Source organism: Neoarius graeffei, chromosome 14 (genome assembly GCF_027579695.1).
Source record: "Neoarius graeffei isolate fNeoGra1 chromosome 14, fNeoGra1.pri, whole genome shotgun sequence".
Lineage (NCBI taxonomy): Eukaryota > Metazoa > Chordata > Actinopteri > Siluriformes > Ariidae > Neoarius > Neoarius graeffei.
Genome location: NC_083582.1, coordinates 8966437 through 8986439, shown reverse-complemented (window position 1 = coordinate 8986439; position 20003 = coordinate 8966437). Strand labels below are relative to the sequence as shown.

General features: G+C 43.9%; 1 protein-coding gene across 1 annotated transcript in view; it reads left to right on the top strand.

Annotated features, from left to right (window-relative positions):
* The first annotated feature begins 6953 nt into the window (after positions 1–6953).
* The window catches only part of si:dkey-219e21.2 (E3 ubiquitin-protein ligase TRIM39), a 32501-nt gene continuing 19451 nt past the window's right edge, over positions 6954–20003 (top strand). Inside the window, exons 1-4 of the mRNA XM_060940379.1 lie at positions 6954–7017; positions 7609–7662; positions 9679–9824; positions 11383–11481. Coding sequence (XP_060796362.1) covers positions 7632–7662; positions 9679–9824; positions 11383–11481 — 276 coding nt within the window. The 5' untranslated portion in view covers positions 6954–7017; positions 7609–7631. The remainder of the gene's footprint in view (positions 7018–7608; positions 7663–9678; positions 9825–11382; positions 11482–20003) is intronic.

Here is a 20003-nt window from a genome sequence, read left to right as displayed (position 1 = left end):
GTTGGTTGAAGAGAGCAACTGGACTTGCTTGAAGATTCTTGAAAACGTTTCGCCTCTCATCCTAAAGGCATCCTCAGTTCTGTCTGACTAAAGGGAGTATCCAGTATTTATCCTCTCATGGATCATCATAGAATCCGAATCAGAATGCTGATGGCTGCATTGTAGGTGGCTGATAAAAGATGTCATAGACACCCACCTCTGTTCAATGATGGTCATTCCAGGTTGACAAAAATGAACGATCCTCTCTGGCTAAGATGTCTGCCAGTTTTCTGGAAGTCCTCTCATACTCCCACACCAGTTGAAGGGATCTCATCCCAAAGTGCGTAGAAACATATCTGTGACGAATCTCAATCATCCAGGTACATAGTAATCTGTGGTTGGTTGAAGAGAGCAACTGGACTTTTTTGTCCAATTTTTGTCAACCTGGAATGACCATCATTGAACAGAGGTGGGTGTCTATGACATCTTTTATCAGCCACCTACAATGCAGCCATCAGCATTCTGATTCGGATTCTATGATGATCCATGAGAGGATAAATACTGGATACTCCCTTTAGTCAGACAGAACTGAGGATGCCTTTAGGATGAGAGGCAAAACGTTTTCAAGAATCTTCAAGCAAGTCCAGTTGCTCTCTTCAACCAACCATAGATTACTATGTACCTGGATGACTGAGATTCGTCACAGATATGTTTCTACGCACTTTGGGATGAGATCCCTTCAACTGGTGCGGGAGTATGAGAGGACTTCCAGAGAACTGGCAGACATCTTAGCCAGAGAGGATCGTTCATTTTTGTCAACCTGGAACGACCATCACTGAACAGAGGTGGGTGTCTAAGGGCGTATTCACACCTATGTTGTTTGGTCCGGACCAAACGACCAAACGAACCAAATTTCCCTTGGTCCGGACCTTTTGGGTTGGTCTGAATACAAACCACCGAACTCTGGTCCAGACCAAACAAGCGGACCGAGACCGAGCTGCAAGGTTGGACTCGGTCCGGACTAAAGGAACCCTGGTGCGGACCTTTTGGAGGTGTGAAAGCCGACCGGACCTAATCCGACAGTTTTGCTTTTTTGTACCTTGGGAGCTTCTGTCGTTTGTCGAGCATTATGGGAAACAGAGTCTTGACACTCCACCGCAAAGCACAAACACTGTTTCGGTTGTAAAGGGAACCTTACAACAGTCGTTTAGTCATTCAGGCTAGACTACAGAGTACAAAAAATGAGTAGGGGGCAAACATGGGCCGAGGAAGAAACGCGTACCCTTGTGGATATATGGGCAGATGTCCACATATCTGAGCTTTATGGAGAGAACACACAAAAATGCCTACGTGTTTGCTGTATTCAGTGAGAAAATGAAGGAGAAGGGGTTCACGCGCTCCCCAGAACAATGTCGCCTAAAAGTGAAGAAATTCCGTCAGACCTACATTAAAATCAGGGACATTCTTTCAAAAAGTGGCGGTACTAGCGACTTGCGTGAAGAGCCAGAACTGTCACAACATGATGTGTGCTCATCAGCGCTATCCTCCGTGACTACTTTTGAACTTAACGCTTTGTGCACGTGTCGTCTCTGACCAATAGCTGAACGACCTCAGGGTGCGTGGCTTTGTTGACAGATTTTGGTCCGCTTACTAAAATGTACAGTGTGAAAGTGAACTGCACCAAAATGAAAAAATAAAAAAAAACATTTGGTTCGGACTAAAGCAAGTGAACTATCGAACTATCCCGGTCTGAATACACCCTAAGACATCTTTTATCAGCCACCTACAATGCAGCCATCAGCAATCTGATTTGGATTCTATGATGATCCATGAGAGGATAAATACTGGATACTCCCTATTAGTCAGACAGAAAAGAATCTTCAAGCAAGTCCAGTTGCTCTCTTCAACCAACCACAGAGTAAAGCCCTGATATAAAATATTTAATTTTAGCTATTTCTGTTTCTTTTAAATACTTTATAACAAAGTGATATATCTGACTTGATGCGTTCCGCCATTTTGTTTTCCTCTACTCAAGGTATATGAGCTGATATCTGAATAGTAGAGTAGCTAATCAGAGCACAGTTTCTCATATCCAGTGAATGTGGATACAATAAATACATATATACAGTACTGTGCAAAAGTCTTAGGCACATTGTAAAGAAATGCTGTCAACCAAAATTGGCTTAAAAATAATGAAATGAAATCTTTTAACATTAAAAAAAAAAATACTACAAACAGTAAGCAGTAAGCCATAATAAATTAAACAAAGTCAATATTCGGGGTGAGATGACCCTTTGCTTTAAAAAAATAATAATTGTAGTCTCAGGTCCAATGAGTGCAGTTTTATAAGGAAGGAAGTGAGCTGTAGGTTTTACTGAGCATCTTGTAGAACCAGCCACAGTTCTTCTGGACACTTTGACTGTCACACTCGCTTCTTAATTTGGCACCAAAACCCAGTAGCCTTCATTATGTTTTCTTTTTTCATCTGAAAAGTGCTCACTTGTGGAATATGCCGCTCAGATACAAACATTTTTTTTTCTGTAACATTTAATTTTGTGCTGGAAAAAAAAAAAACACGAACGTTTGGAACTCGAAAATGTTTTTGTATTGACTCAATAATGTAGAAGTCATAAAATAGAAATCTATAACAAAGTTTGTATGAAAAAAATAAGGTGCCTAAGACTTTTGCACAGTACTGAAAATTCAGGCAGACATATTTAATAAATACTAGTAAGGCATCAGTTAGCGTGCATACCTCCGCAAAACCACATTATCAACATCAAAATCAAATCACTTGAACATTGGATTATACTAAAGCTGTCCACCAAATTTCATCCAAATTCGTTCACTACTTTTTTAGTTACGTTGGGAACAAACAACGTAATTATTACGTAAACAACGTAATTACAAAATACGTAATCATTTCCGATAAAAATGATTACGTATTCAAACAAATGCGTTAATATACAATCAGGTCCATAAGTATTTGGACAGAGACGCAATTGTAATTTTGCCTCCACACACCACTACAGTGGATATGAAATGGACCAATTAGGATGTGATAGAAGTGTAAACTTTTAGCTTTAATATTCAAGACACTGAACAAAAATATTGCATGAACCTTTTAAGAATTACAGTCAGTTTTTTTTTTACTTCAGTACATCGACAATTAGATGTTTTTTCTTGCTCATTTTTAATTGGCTTGTTATTAGTTTTAGATGATGTTGTTACCATAGAAATGATACTGTATCAGAAGGAGTGCAGTAATATAAAGCTGTGATTTGGAGCTGCAGTACTGTCAGAGCTGCTGTTACAGAAAATTAATCCACACCTTCTGACTCATCAGAATCCAGAATCCAACAGCGCTGTGGTGTAACAATGATTCACTGTCTTTGAGAAGGGTGTGGGGAATTTTGTGTGAACAGGAAGTTTAATCTCATTACCTACTTTTTCTGCCAGAGGTTTTCAGGTGAGTGAGGGCAAGAGACGCCAACACTGTGTAACAAGCTGAGAATATGCTGTACTTTGGGCAGGTACAGGTCTTCAAGTAATAGCTCATCTCATCTCATTATCTCTAGCCACTTTATCCTGTCCTACAGGGTTGCAGGGAAGCTGGAGCCTATCCCAGCTGACTACGGGCGAAAGGCGGGGTACACCCTGGACAAGTCGCCAGGTCATCACAGGGCTGACACATAGACACAGACAACCATTCACACTCACATTCACACCTACGCTCAATTTAGAGTCACCAGTTAACCTAACCTGCATGTCTTTGGACTGTGGGGGAAACTGGAGCACCCGGAGGAAACCCACGCGGACATGGGGAGAACATGCAAAATCTGCGCAGAAAGGCCCTCACCGGCCACGGGGCTCGAACCCGGACCTTCTTGCTGTGAGGCAACAGCGCTAACCACTACACCACCATGCCGCCACTTCAAGTAATAATGGACTGTCATTTCTCTTTGCTTAGTTGAGCAGTTCTGGTTAAGATAATGCCAACAGTGTTCGAAGTGTCATCAAGATAAATGCTGGCTACTTTGAAGAATCTACAATATCAAATGTTTTGTTTTTTAACACTTTTTTTTCTGGGACATGGAGAACCAAAACCATGACATAAATCTCGATATGTAACTTGCAGGGAAATCGATGAATTGTTTTGATAAATTTGGGTTCTTTTTGTTTGTGAATGTGTCGATATAATAAAAAGAAACTCACACATTGGCCTGAAGATGTGAATTTTATCTCCTCGTGTTGAAAATCTCACATTTTTCATACGAAATACATTATGAATCTGAGTGACATATTTAAATAATACTGGCTGGTGTTGAGTGGTATATCCGATATATTCCATTCAGTTGGCATGATACTGAACGAGTCGAAGACGAGTAGCCGAATGGAATATATCTGATATACCATGAAAAAAAGCCATTATTATTATTATTATTATTATTATTATTATTATTATATACACATTCGTTTTGGGTGTTCAACATGTCCTTCTCTTTCAAAATTCTCTCATAATCTTCTGTATTTAATGAAGCAAACCTGGCGGCCATGTTTGTTTACAAACTGTCACAGTCGCCTGCTAGCGCGGAAGTTTTATGTCTCCGACATGTGATGTCATGTTGTCTTGACAACCATGCAATATTGTAAACCATATTCAACACTCATTCTCCATTGGATAGAGTGACATAATACATGTAGGATAAGCGATATGCTAACAATATTGCATGCTATCAAACCAAATGAATGAAACCCGCTAAGGGAATAGAACACACATTTTTATTCCATCAAAAAAAGTGTTCTGTATGTATAATAATTCCCAATATTTCACTCCGATGACATCACTCACAGAGTTTTCCCGCTGACTAGATGCACGTTGTCAAAATGGCGAACTGGTTCAAAATTAAAATTTTTTTGATTAACTTGTGTTTTTTTTTTTTTTTGTGGATGTGTCCATATAATATAAAGAACATTACACAGTGGTGCGAAGATATGAAGTTTATCTTCTTGTGTTGAAAATATTTTCACTTGTTTACTTCACTCACTCGTGATATATACATTCATCACTTGAAGGTAAACTTCATATCTTCACGCCACCATGTGATTGTCAGTAATGGCGTTGAGAGCGACAGCTCGAAACAGACTACAAACATGGCTTCTCAAAACTACAATGCCCAAGAACCGCAGCGCCCTCTATCACCTGCTTATTAATTACACCTGTCTCTTGTTCACTAATCATCAGTCCCGCTACTTACACTACCGTTCAAAAGTTTGGGGTCACTTTGAAATTTCCTTATTTTTGAAAGAAAAGCACTGTTCTTTTCAATGAAGATCACTTTAAACTAATCAGAAATACACTCTATACATTGCTAATGTGGTAAATGACTATTCTAGCTGCAAATGTCTGGTTTTTGGTGCAATATCTCCATAGGTGTATAGAGGCCCATTTCCAGCAACTCTCACTCCAGTGTTCTAATGGTACAATGTGTTTGCTCATTGCCTCAGAAGGCTAATGGATGATTAGAAAACCCTTGTACAATCATGTTAGCACAGCTGAAAACAGTTTAGCTCTTTAGAGAAGCTATAAAACTGACCTTCCTTTGAGCAGATTGAGTTTCTGGAGCATCACATTTGTGGGGTCGATTAAATGCTCAAAATGGCCGGAAAAATGTCTTGACTATATTTTCTATTCATTTTACAACTTATGGTGGTAAATAAAAGTGTGACTTTTCATGGAAAACACAAAATTGTCTGGGTGACCCCAAACTTTTGAACGGTAGTGTAAACCTCTCTCGCACTCCCATAGTTGTGAAGTATTGTTCAGAGTTTACTCCTGTTGTACCAAGCCATTTTCTTTCTGCCTGTCTCTAGTTTCTTCGACCCTCGTTCTCATTTTCACCTCTTCATTCTCTAGTCTTGTCTGCATTGCTAGGTTTACCGATCAACTGACCCTCGCCTGTTTTTTGACTATGATTCTCGTCTAGTGTTCTGGCTTCGTTTCTGGTTTGCTTCTCCCACTCTCCCCTGCACATACAAAACTTCATATCTTCCCATTTTATGTTTTATTCCATATTCCATTTTCTTGCTTTTTTTTCTGTATTTTTTTTTTTGGGGGGGTCTTCTTCTTTAGGGTTTTTTGGCAGTTGGCAAACCAAATTAAAGGTGCATTACCACCACCAACTGGGCTGGAGTGTAGAACAGGTGATTATTGGGGGGGAACTATATATTCTTTTAGCTATTTCTGTTTCTTTTCAACACTTGATAATTTTTGGTGTTTTGTTTTTGAGTAGAGTTTTTATTTCATCCTCGGTTGGTTCAGCAACATGCTCCACCATTTTGTTTTCCTCCACTCATGGTATATGAGCTGATAGCCTAGTAGTAGAGTAACCAATCAGAGCATGCAATTGCTCATATCCAGTGAATTTGGATAGAATAAATTCCAGATATAACATATAATGCATATACAAACTTATAAATTTATCAAGCCTGAGGTGACAATGGTGAGGGAAAACTCCCTGAGAATACATGAGGAAGAAACCTTCAGAGGAACCAAACTCATCTGGGTGACACCAGATAAGATTATAAACGACTCACTTCCCGAACTGTCTTATATGATCAAAAAGTGCAACTGTGTAACCAGGAAATAGTTTTATATTTTTAACATGAAGTCTAGTTTGTTGAAGTTATTAACTTGAGACTTGAATGCAAGACTTTTCGTTGTCCTAAGCCATGGTCACAGTTACTAAGTGCGTCTTTGGGCGGTACATATAGGGCATAGGTTTTAAGAATACCCGCTTGGCTTTTCCAGTAAATCCGTAAGTTACAGTACCTTCTGCCAGCACTGTGACTGTTATGACACATTAGATAAGTAAAGTGGACGACCTTTTCTTGCTTATGTAAACCGGGGTTATGAAACAGGTCCAAAGTTTACACTGCACTGTCTAGAGACAAAAGGGTGAGACAAGAGAAGATCGTTCGCTTTTCTTCTCCTGCCACCTCCATCTGCCATAACTCCTGCCTCCTCACGCAGTAAAGGTGAGTCCTACTGGGATTACCTCTTTACATGGCATATTTACTCACATGGAAATAAAGTGAACAACGTTTTGTAAACAAGGATCTGGTGTTATATATGTATTATCTGATGTATAATGCTGAAATTATAAATATCAAAGAATATGTATCATTTATTGTTGTGTAGATGTACAGGGTGTCCATAAAGTCTCTTTACAATTAAAAAAAAATTATTACAAAGGCAGTTGTTGAGATATTGTAACTAGATTTATTTTATTTTAATCGGTGTTTATTAAATTTTTTTCAACTGCAGTTAATAGACCTCTATATGGGCACCATTAGTTGCACAAAGCACATCAAGATGGTACTCAAACCAGGATACACATTGTGCCTTTTCTTGAGGAGTAGCCATTTTTTATAGGGGTTCGGTTTCCATCAACACAGTATCTGAAACACAAAATTGTAATGTGAATAACAACTTGAATCAACACTGATTAAAATAAAATAAATCTAGTTACAATATCTCAACAACTGCCTTTGTAATAATTTTTTTAAATTGTAAAGAGACTTTATGGACACCCTGTATATTTAGGATTTAAAATCTGTTTGTTTCAGGAGAACTTATAACTTTGTACAAGATGAAGGGGATTCTTAAAGACACAAAACGGAGTATGTACACTTGTTTTCTGTTATAATATTGTACAGGATTATATGTCGTGCATTTACACTACCGTTCAAAAGTTTGGGGTCACCCAGACAATTTTGTGTTTTCCATGAAAAGTCACACTTTTATTTCCCACCATAAGTTGTAAAATGAATAGAAAATATAGTCAAGACATTTTTCTGCCCATTTTGAGCATTTAATCGACCCCACAAATGTGATGCTCCAGAAACTCAATCTGCTCAAAGGAAGGTCAGTTTTATAGCTTCTCTAAAGAGCTCAACTGTTTTCAGCTGTGCTAACATGATTGTACAAGGGTTTTCTAATCATCCGTTAGCCTTCTGAGGCAATGAGCAAACACATTGTACCATTAGAACACTGGAGTGAGAGTTGCTGGAAATGGGCCTCTATACACCTATGGAGATATTGCACCAAAAACCAGACATTTGCAGCTAGAATAGTCATTTACCACATTAGCAATGTATAGAGTGGATTTCTGATTAGTTTAAAGTCATCTTCATTGAAAAGAACAGTGCTTTTCTTTCAAAAATAAGGACATTTCAAAGTGACCCCAAACTTTTGAACGGTAGTGTACGTATTAAGTCCGTAATTGTATTTGTCATGTTATTTAATTCAGATTATAACACATTTTTTAGTTATTTCCATTTCCATCCTAGAAGATTAATTAACTTAATACATTTGTGTGGATCGTTTTAAATTTTTCTTGTTTGTGACTTTGGTAAGAAAATGAATGACGGGGGGGGGGGGGGGGGAGTGAAAAAACAAAATAATAAAACTAAAAATCTAACTTCTAAACTGTATAGAGTACATTTAATACACATGGTAGCTCAAACAAAGTGTTGTACCATCAAGGAGTAAAAAGTAAACAATAATCAGGATAAAATAAAAGATGAAGTGAAAATATAAACAGAAAGAAGATTAAATATAAAAATGCTTGACCTATTACCATATGGATATAACAAGTTTGAATTCTGATGATTCACAGCCGTCCATGGCCAGGAGTTCAGGAGAGCAATATTGCATGTGCTTTCTGGGTGGGTGGGCCATAATCTCTCTCCCCTATCAATCAGGGAGGTTCTAGCCAATCGTAGGCATCTGTGAACTCATGTATGCAGCAGAGGGTAGATAACGCTTTCCTCTGAGAGGCTTACACCACCCTGTGATGCAGTTTGAAAAATATGATTGCCTAATTTCACGTGTCCCAGAGGACGCATGTGTTCGACTTCACCCTACCAGATTGATAGCTGTCATGTGACAGAGGAGATTTGACAAGACTAAATAAATTAGGGAGAATATCATGGGGGGTACAAATATTTCATGAAATGAAATGTACATAAAATATAATTTTTAATAAAAAAAATAATTCAGGGCGGCACGGTGGTGTAGTGGTTAGCGCTGTAGCCTCACAGCAAGAAGGTCCTGGGTTCGAGCCCCGGGGCCGGCGAGGGCCTTTCTGTGTGGAGTTTGCATGTTCTCCCCGTGTCCGCGTGGGTTTCCTCTGGGTGCTCCGGTTTCCCCCACAGTCCAAAGACATGCAGGTTAGGTTAACTGGTGACTCTAAATTGACCGTAGGTGTGAATGTGAGTGTGAATGGTTGTCTGTGTCTATGTGTCAGCCCTGTGATGACCTGGCGACTTGTCCAGGGTGTACCCCGCCTTTCGCCCGTAGTCAGCTGGGATAGGCTCCAGCTTGCCTGCGACCCTGTAGAAGGATAAAGCGGCTAGAGATAATGAGATGAGATGAGATGAAAAATAATTCAAAGAATTTTAAAATGATTAAATTATGAAATTAATAAATAAATAAAATACCAATAAAACAGGAAGTATTTTTAATTAAATGCCAAATAAAAAGCACATTTTATCAAACTATAAACTACTTCACTATCTTACAAGTATAAAGTTTTTAAACTCCCCAAATAAACTGATTTTTCTTTAAATACTCAAATGCATGCATGCAAGCATTTTTTTTTTTCAAATTTTGAAATGACCTTCTGTCCATGTCAGACTTGAATCCTGTGGCCAAAGTGGAGGGGCAGAGCCACTCGATTGCAGCAGTGCGCTGGACTCTTCCAGAAGAAACAGTGCAGGTTCACAGCTCGGCTCCTAGCGCCCCTTTCAAGAACAGCAAGAGCACCTCTTCACGCTCGCAGGTAAGCAGCAAGACACTGTTTTCTCTTTCTTCTGGTCAAGATGTGGTTCCGATCTGGGGAGGTCCACAAAGCTACAGGCGCACCGTCGCCTTATGGGAGTCCATAAAGATGCTGCATAGAGATCCTTGGTCTCAAAAGGGTCTAGAAGGGTACTTCAGTGGGATTGTGGTCTTGTAGGTGTCTGTGAGGTTTATCTCATCTCATTATCTCTAGCTGCTTTATCCTGTTCTACAGGGTCGCAGGCAAGCTGGAGCCTATCCCAGCTGACTACGGGCGAAAGGCGGGGTACACCCTGGACAAGTCGCCAGGTCATCACAGGGTTGACACATAGACACAGACAACCATTCACACTCACATTCACACCTATGGTCAATTTAGAGTCACCAGTTAACCTAACCTGCATGTCTTTGGACTGTGGGGGAAACCGGAGCACCCGGAGGAAACCCACGCAGACACGGGGAGAACATGCAAACTCCGCACAGAAAGGCCCTTGTCGGCCACGGGGCTCTAACCCGGACCTTCTTGCTGTGAGGTGACAGTGCTAACCACTATACCACCATGCCGCCCTTCTGTGAGGTTTATTTTGAGGTTTATAAAGGGAACTGGGTAATGGAGAGGTCTGGAAAGGTACTTTAGAGTATGTGGTGCCACAGATGTCCTTTACGGTATGGCTCAGTACTCCCATTAGGGTTTGTTAAAGTACAGTGGGAGCTTAGTGGGGTTTCTAAAAGTCCTGCATGGGGGAATATCTTCTCTAAAGATCTGAGATAGTACTTCAGGAGGAGCTGTAGGTAATGCAGGTGGACCATAGTCCTGTATGAGTCTGTTAGAGTCTGTTACTTTGGGATGTTGGTGGTCCCATAGGCTTCTGATGAGGTACTTTAGAAGTTTCTAAGACTGTGGCAGCCTAGAGCTCTGGAAAGAACTTCATAAGGTAGAGTATGTGGTCTCATAGAGCTACTTTGAGGTTATGCAGAAGATGATTGGTCTCATAGAAAGTACATGGTGCCCTGGACATCCAGAAGGGTACTGTATTGGAGCTGCAGTCTCATAGGGGTCTGTAAAAGATACTGCAGGGTCTCATTGGTACTGTAGGCAATCATAAAGGTACTACACAAGGTCTGTGGTTCTGTGGCACTTTAGAGAGCTGGAAAGATGCTTCAGGAGCTCGATAGAAGTCCCAAACAAGATTTGTGGTCCTATAGAGGTTTGTTATGGTGCTGCAGTGGATCAGTGGTTCTGTAAGACCTGGTAAAGGTATCTTTCTTGTTCAGGTCCATAAATGAGTTAGATCAGATATAATGTACATGTGGAGACAGGTTTTAGAATTAAAAAGAACATTAAGAGCATGCAGTGTAGTAATGAGTAACTTTTGCAATGCTCTGATTTAATAATTAGATAAAGGATGTCTCCTAATGCATATTTAATCATACATGTACTGTATGCGAAGTTATCTGACTTTATTATATTATATCCCTGGATTTAATATTTCCTTGCAAGAATTGGCAAATGTTATTTACAGCTTCTTTCTTCTCATGTGTGTCTGTGTTCCTTGTAGCAAAGACATCATCAGCATAGCCTGAAAGACCTGCGCAGCCTGCAGGAGTGTATCAACTTTCTCAACAACTGGAAGTTACAGGTGGCACAAGTCTGTAAGGTGAGAGAGGAAGAGAAACCTTGGTGAATGAGTTTGTCTTGTCATATGGTTATAATTCCTGGAAATATTACAATACAGACTCGGAGACTGAAGTGATGCGAAGAGAAATATCTTTAAAGATTTATACTGATCTTGCATGACTGGGTTTTTTTCCACTGGCGAACTGTTACTATTAGAGCTGAGACTTGAGCTCAGCTAAAGCTTAGCCAGATACACCAAAAAACCAACAGGAATTTGCAAAGGATTAGCAGCAGGTTGCTCCGTTGTGTGTAGCTGTCGATGTTGATTTTTTTTTTTAAGATATTTTTTGGGGCTTTTTGCACCTTTATTGGATAGGACAGTGTAGAGACAGGAAATGAGCGGGAGAGAGAGACGGGAAGGGATCGGGAAATGACCTCGGGCCGGAATCGAACCCGGGTCGCCCGCATTCATGGTATGGCGCCTTAACCACCTGAGCCACGCCGCCCCCCAATCGATGTTGATTTTAAAAGTAACTAAGTAAATTACACAGGGAAATGAGTACTGAGTGAAAAATACTGTAGCGAGCATGCAGCATGGAAGAAGCATCTGGAGACAGAAATCTTAGTTTCTCGGTCGTTAGCCTGTAGCTCACGATAGCACTGGTTTGACTGCTTTATTAGCATTTGATAACTACTGATGAACGCTACACCGGCTGGAAGGTGACTTCACTGCTGCACTGACTCGTGGTTGGCCTTCCAGAAGGCCTGGAGTGAAAATTTTTGGTCCTTCTCACTATAAATCAAAATCTGATTGGTTAATCAGTCATCTGTCACTTTCTACATAAACATACACTGCCATGGCCTTCTGTCCAGGTGTTCTGATAAACTGTCCTACACGTCAATGCGTCCTACAAAGCCCCACTGCGCATGCGCAGAGCACAAAACGTCATTTCTTGGCATTTGAACAGATTTTTGTCCTACATCAGCTGTGCTATAAACGGTGCAGATTAACGCCGTGCATTCAATCTTTACTACTTAATGCTGATTTCTAACCATTGCGTGAGTCTTGCAATACATCTGAAATATCAAATCAAGTTTATTTGTACAGCGCTTTTAACAATAAACATTGTCGCAAAGCAGCTTTACAGAATTTGAACGACTTAAAACATGAGCTAATTTTATCCCTAATCTATCCCCAATGAGCAAGCCTGTGGCGACGGTGGCAAGGAAAAACTCCCTCAGACGACATGAGGAAGAAACCTCGAGAGGAACCAGACTCAAAAGGGAACCCATCCTCATTTGGGCAACAACAGACAGCCTGACTATAATATTAACAGTTTTAACAGGTATAACCCTCAACTGTCCTCATGGGGCCGTCCTTCACAGGAGTGGGGCGATAAAACTCCGACCAGACACAGGGCACCAGGATGGATCAAGCAGGTCCGAGGGGCAGAAGAGGCCAGCATCTCAATCCCAGGATCAACATGTAACTCAGAGGGACAGATGGGGGGGGGGAGAGAGAGAGAGAGAGAGAGAAAGAAAACACGTTGTTAGGTATGCCCTAAAAATGACAAGTATTAAATCTGTGTGGTAGGCTCGCAGAGACGAGAGTCTTTACATCAGGCATGACGCACAATGGCATGTTAATATGGTAAAAAATATATCATGACCTGCTCTGGCTGGATGCTTGATTGGGTGATGGGAGCACACTCCTCAGCAATGATGAGATGCAGATGGGACCCTTAGGCAGGGTAAATATCTCCCCTTCACGATCTTCCACCAAAGCGCTTCAACTTCTGACCTATCTGATCAGCTGTTGTAGTTGCTCTACACCCTACTCGTCCTTCAAAGCCCCACTGCGCACAACACAACAAGTTTTGTAAGATTTGGTGCAAATCCGTAAACCTGTTCAAAACAAATAGTTGGCCATCTTGAAGTGTTCCAATAAAATGAAATCATTCAAAATTAGTTGTGGAAGTTTGTTTTCTTTGTGCTGTTGCGTCGCCAGACAAGGAGAACGGCTGGATGAATAGGAGAAAGGTAAAACTCGGTTATTTAACTCGAGTGGAGGTGGAGAAAATGAGTTTAATTCCAGAAATGGTGGACTGACACTTTAAGTGGAATGTTATGCTTCTCTGGGTTGGATGTGTTAAATGAAAGTACAGTAAGCTTTAAAAAAGTTATTGACTGAATGAAAACTGCATTGATGCTCCAATATGTTGTTATGCCGTTTTATGTCTTGCAATAAAAATAACATAACATTTAATTACATTACACTGTGTAAGTCAAGTCCTTCCCACGCCTTACAGTACCTGGTATTCCTAGGCACTCTCCCACTCAAGTACTAACCAGGCCCAACCTGTATGTGGGGCATCGGGCGGCGCCGATCTCCGTTTCCATAGCCCTCGGCCTCTCGCCTATTACATAGCTAGGGTTACAGTGGGGGGCTAGTCCTCTGGTAACCACGAGAGTTTAACTCCCCATGCACATCTGTATTGCAGCGTGCCTTGCCAGATGGCGGTAGGTACCATTTTTATGATGGTCTTTGGTATGACCCGACCGTGAATAGAACTCACGATCAAGAGGCGGACACGCTACCACTAGGCCACTAGTTGGTATTACACTGTGTAAGTGAGACATTAATTGTTCTAGTTGCTGATACTTACAAACTATAAGTAAGGTGTAGATTCTGCAAGTAAACCTTACAATCAGGAATTAGGTCCCCATTACACAGCTGAAAGTAAGAGAAACCCATTTAACACCAGTAAACACAACTTTGCTCCAAGTAACCTTTACTAGCTGGTATGAAGCAAACATTACTAGTTGGTTTTAAGCAACCTCAACATTCAAGTTCCAAGTAAGGATAACAAATATTTTCAGTGGAGATTACTTTTAAATGTAAAGATAACTTGAAAGAGAACAAGTTATATTACTTCATTTATTTGAGGCAACGAGTTTCCACCTTTTTTTCAAGTAAGCTTAACTTATTCTTTTTTACAGTGAGTGTAGTATATTCTGGTGGGGTCATTTGAATTGTCAAAACTTCCTACATTCATATGTTAATGTAAAGGCATATTCTGATGGTCATTGAGTTGTCAGAAAGTCCTGCCTTCATATAAAGTAAAAGAATATTCTGACAAAGTCGTTTGAACTGTCAGAACGTCCTACACTCCTATTTTAATGTAGAAGCATATGTCAGAACACCCTACATTCATATATTGTAAAAACATATTCCGATGGTCATTTGAATAGTCAGAACGTCCTACTTACTGTAGAAGCATATTCTGATGGGGTCATATGAGTTGTCAGAACGTCCTGCGGCGTCATTTGAATTGTAAGAATGTCTTACACTCCTATTTTAATGTAGAAGCATATTCTGGAGGGGTCTTTTGAATTGTCAGAACATCCTACATTCATTTATTAATGTAGAAGCATATTCTGATGGGGTCATATGAGTTGTGAGAATGTCCTGCGGCGTCATTTGAATTATAAGAACATCCTACACTCCTATTTTAATGTAGAACAGGGGTCTTCAATCCTATCCGCAAAGGGCCGGTGTAGCTGCAGGCTTTCATTACAGCCAAATTGGAGGCTCACTTGATTGTTGATTGGAGACGAGGGTGAAATGATTAAACAAGTGAAATCAGGTGTAGCTCCTGCTTGGTTGGAATGAAAGCCTGCAGCCACACTGGCCCTTTGTGGATAGGATTGAAGACCCCTGATGTAGAAGCATATTCTGGAGGGGTCTTTTGAATTGTCAGAACATCCTACATTCATTTATTAATGTAGAAGCATACTCTGATGGGGTCATATGAGTTGTGAGAACGTCCTGCAGCGTCATTTGAATTGTAAGAACGTCCTACACTCCTATTTTAGTTAGTTAGAACTTTATTTATCCCCATGGGGCAATTGTATTTGCTGTACAGTCTTATGAGTTGTAAGAACGTCCTGCGGAGTCATTTGAATTGTAATAACGTCCTACACTCATTTTAATAGAGCAAATGGTACTTGTAAATAGTGACAAAAAAACCTATTAATTCTACATATTCTGACAGGGTCAATTGAAGAGTCAGAGCGTCCTAGATTCATATGAATTCTGACAGGGTTGGTGGACATTGTATCAATGTAGAAGCATGTTCTTTGCAGAGGGAAAAACCGCGAACTATGACTAAAAGTTAAAGTTGAATCACACTGTAGGATTTCCTGCAATGTAGGACTGCTCGACAGACATGTCTGACATCCCCTCCTACCGTAGGACGCTTCGCGGATGTAGGACCGTTTATCAGAACACCGGCAATGAAGTCTTGACCAACGAGTGAGCCGGCTCGAAACTCTCCTCAGCCTAGACACAACAAACAAAATCTCATTGAATAACTTGATTTTAATGTTTTCAGGACAGTAATTTCTGTCCTTTCATTTCTGAGGCAAATTTGATCAAAAATGAGGCCAAATTAGAATCAGAGGAGAATAATTATAATGAAAGAATGAAAAATTAAATAAAACATTTGAAATGCTGATATGTTTGGACCTTCTCTGAAGACCTAGAAGGCCTTGACAGTTCCCCTCTGGGTTTTTCCCCATTTGAAATGCTGATATGTTTGGACCTTCTCTGAAGACCTAGAAGGCCTTGACAGTTCCCCTCTGGGTTTTTCCCCTTACACACTTCCTTATTTCTCTGTTTGACACGAGTGTACGGCTCAAGCAGGTAGCTTCGTCATGCTTTATTAATCCTGTGTAGCTTTCTCTAGGTGTGGGTGGAGCACAGAGGACGGCAGGACAGAGATCAGGTTCAACAAACAGTTTTATTGTTCCACTTTTCAGGGGACACAATAGGTTTTATGCAGGCACACACACACATCAGGTGTCTGGTTCGGGAGAGATCTCTCTGCTCTCGCTCTCCCTCCCTAAATAGGGCGCGGTCCCTGGGAAGACACACAAACACAGGTTAATTGCTCTCAGGTGAAGTGAATCTGCCACTTACCTTCCCTGACTCTGCCCTCCTGTCACAGACCGGTGCTCGACCACGCCCCCGCTGCCACATACCCCCACCGCCCGACTCAGGCCGGGCAGCCGTCCGGCCCGCAGCCGACTCCCCCCCCCCTTGACGGGAGAGGAAGTCCGCCACGACCATCTGCGCCCCCGGCCTGTGGACCACCTTTAAATTAAAGGGTTGGAGCGCCAGATACCAACGGGTGATCCGCGCGTTGGCATCTTTCATGCGGTGGAGCCACTGGAGGGGCGCGTGGTCCGAACAGAGGGTGAAAGAGCGCCCCAGCAGGTAGTACCGGAGGGCGAGGACCGCCCATTTGATCGCCAGGCACTCCTTCTCAATCGTGCTGTAGCGCCCCTCACGCACTGACAGCTTCCGGCTGATGTATAGGACCGGGCGATCCTCCCCCTCCACCTGCTGGGACAAAACGGCCCCCAGCCCTCTGTCCGACGCATCCGTCTGTAACACAAAAGGGAGAGAGAAGTCAGGGGAGTGTAAAAGTGGCCCCCCACACAGTGCAGCCTTTACCTCAGAGAAAGCCCGCTGGCACTGCTCCGTCCACTGGACCGGATCTGGCGCCCCCTTTTTAGTGAGGTCAGTCAGCGGGCTGGTGACGTCCGAATAATTAGGTATAAACCTACGATAGTAGCCAGCCAGCCCCAGGAACTGTCTCACCCCCTTTTTGGTCTTGGGCCTCGGGCAGGCCGCAATCGCTGCTGTCTTATTAATTTGGGGACGCACCTGCCCGTTGCCCAAGTGGAAGCCCAGATACCGTACTTCCACCCGCCCAATCGCACACTTCTTTGGGTTGGCCGTGAGTCCCGCCCGTCTCAGCGACCTAAGGACGGCCCTCAGGTGTTGCAGGTGCCGCTGCCAGTCGTTACTATAAACGATAATGTCGTCCAGGTAGGCGGCCGCATAGGTGGCGTGGGGCCGGAGGACCCGGTCCATCAGCCGCTGAAACGTAGCGGGCGCCCCAAACAGCCCAAACGGAAGTGTGACGAACTGGTGTAAGCCGAACGGTGTGGAAAAGGCCGTTTTCTCCCGGGATAATGGAGTCAAGGGGATCTGCCAATATCCCTTCGTTAAATCCAGTGTCGAGTAAAAGCGAGCCGTGCCTAGTCGATCGAGCAGCTCATCAATACGAGGCATTGGGTACGCGTCGAATTTAGACACCGCGTTGACTTTTCTATAGTCCACACAGAACCGGACCGAGCCGTCGGCCTTGGGAACCAAGACCACCGGGCTGCTCCAGTCGCTGTGGGACTCCTCGACGATGCCCATTTCGAGCATGGCCTGAAGTTCTTCCCGAACCACCTTTTTTTTGTGTTCGGGTAGTCTATAAGGGCGGCTACGCACTACCACCCCCGGGGGTGTCTCTATGTGGTGTTCTATGAGGTTAGTGCGACCGGGCAGGGGCGAGAACACATCCGAAAACTCGGCCTGCAACTGGGCGACCTCCGTGAGTTGGGTCGGGGAGAGGTGGTCTCCACAGGGGACCGGAGAGGTACGTGATGCCAAATTCCCTTTTTGAACCTCCGGCCCCAGCTCCGCCTTCTCCGGAACTACCGACACCAACGCCACGGGGACCTCCTCGTTCCAGAGTTTGAGCAGATTGAGGTGGTAAATCTGTAGCGCCCCACCCCTGTCTGTTCGCCTCACCTCATAGTCGACATCCCCGACTCGCCGTGTGACCTCAAAGGGTCCTTGCCACTTGGCGATTAATTTGGAGCTCGACGTGGGCAAGAGTACGAGTACTTTATCTCCCGGTGTGAACTCTCTAAGGCGCGTACCCTTGTTGTACAGGCGGGCTTGCCGTTCCTGGGCCTGCCGCAAATTCTCCTGAGTTAGGTGGGTGAGCGTGTGGAGTTTTGCGCGCAGGTCCATAACGTACTGAATTTCATTCTTACTCTGTGAAGGTCCCTCCTCCCAATTTTCCCGCAGCACGTCTAGGATGCCGCGCGGCTTACGCCCATATAATAATTCGAACGGGGAGAACCCCGTGGAGGCTTGAGGGACCTCTCGCACTGAGAACAGCAAGGGTTCGAGCCACTTATCCCAATTACGTGCGTCCTCACTTACGAATTTTTTAATGATATTTTTGAGGGTGCGGTTGAACCGTTCTACTAAACCGTCCGTTTGTGGGTGATATACACTGGTGCGGATCGGCTTAATCCCCAATAACCCATACAGTTCGCGTAGTGTTCGTGACATAAACGTAGTGCCTTGATCAGTCAGAATCTCTTTCGGGATTCCAACTCGGGAGATGACGCGGAAGAGTGCCTCTGCAATACTGCGTGCTGAGATATTGCGCAGAGGCACTGCTTCCGGGTATCGCGTTGCATAGTCCACTAGAACTAATATAAAGCGGTACCCTCGTGCTGACCGATCTAATGGCCCGACGAGATCCATCCCAATTCTTTCAAACGGGGTCTCGATTAACGGTAGAGGGCGCAATGGCGCTTTTGGAATGGCCGCTGGATTTACTAACTGGCATTCGCGGCATGCCGTACACCACCTACGGACATCGCCGCGAATCCCCGGCCAATAGAATCGGGCCATTATTCGGGCTAGTGTTTTATCCTGCCCCAAGTGTCCGGCCATGGGATTAAAGTGAGCCGCCGAGACAGCCGCCAGATGATCCTCCGCCAGCTCGACTGCCTGATCCAGCGACGCCGGGCGGTGGCACTGGACCCACTCCGCGGCTCCTGCTGGTAAGCGGGCGATGAACTGTTCCAGTACCACCTGATCGACGATTCCCTCGGCGTCGCGATCTTCGGCCCTCAGCCACCGCCAGCAGGCGTCCCGGAGCTGCTGGCCGAACGCGAACGGGCTGCCGACTTCCTCCATCCGCAGCGCGCGGAAGCGCTGGCGCTGCTGCTCCGGCGTGCGCCCCACGCGCTGAAGGACAGCCCGGCGAAGGTCGGCGTAGGCCAGCCGGCGATCGGCGGGGAGCTGTAGTGCAGCCAGCTGCGCCTCTCCCGTCAGGAGGGGGAGGAGGCGCGCCGCGCGCTGCTCCATCGGCCACCCCGAGGCTTCAGCGACCTGCTCGAATAACGTGAAGAAAGCCTCGGGGTCATCCTGCGGGCCCATCTTAGTTAAGGTGAGGGGAGACGGGCCCGCGGCCGGAGCGCTGGTGGGCCCCGCCGACGCGAGGAGACGCCGGAACGCCTTGCGATCTTCTTACTGGGCCAGCACCAGGGCATCGAAGCGCCGCTCTTGTTCCTTTCGGAGTGCGACGAGCGCCTGGTGCTGGCTTTGCTGAGCCGTGGCGAGGGCGTGGACCAGGTCGGTGAACGGGGAGGATTCCATGGGGCTGCTGGGTTGGTGCTCCATGTCCCGGGTTTCGGCACCACCGTAGCTTTCTCTAGGTGTGGGTGGAGCACAGAGGACGGCAGGACAGAGATCAGGTTCAACAAACAGTTTTATTGTTCCACTTTTCAGGGGACACAATAGGTTTTATGCAGGCACACACACACATCAGGTGTCTGGTTCGGGAGAGATCTCTCTGCTCTCGCTCTCCCTCCCTAAATAGGGCGCGGTCCCTGGGAAGACACACAAACACAGGTTAA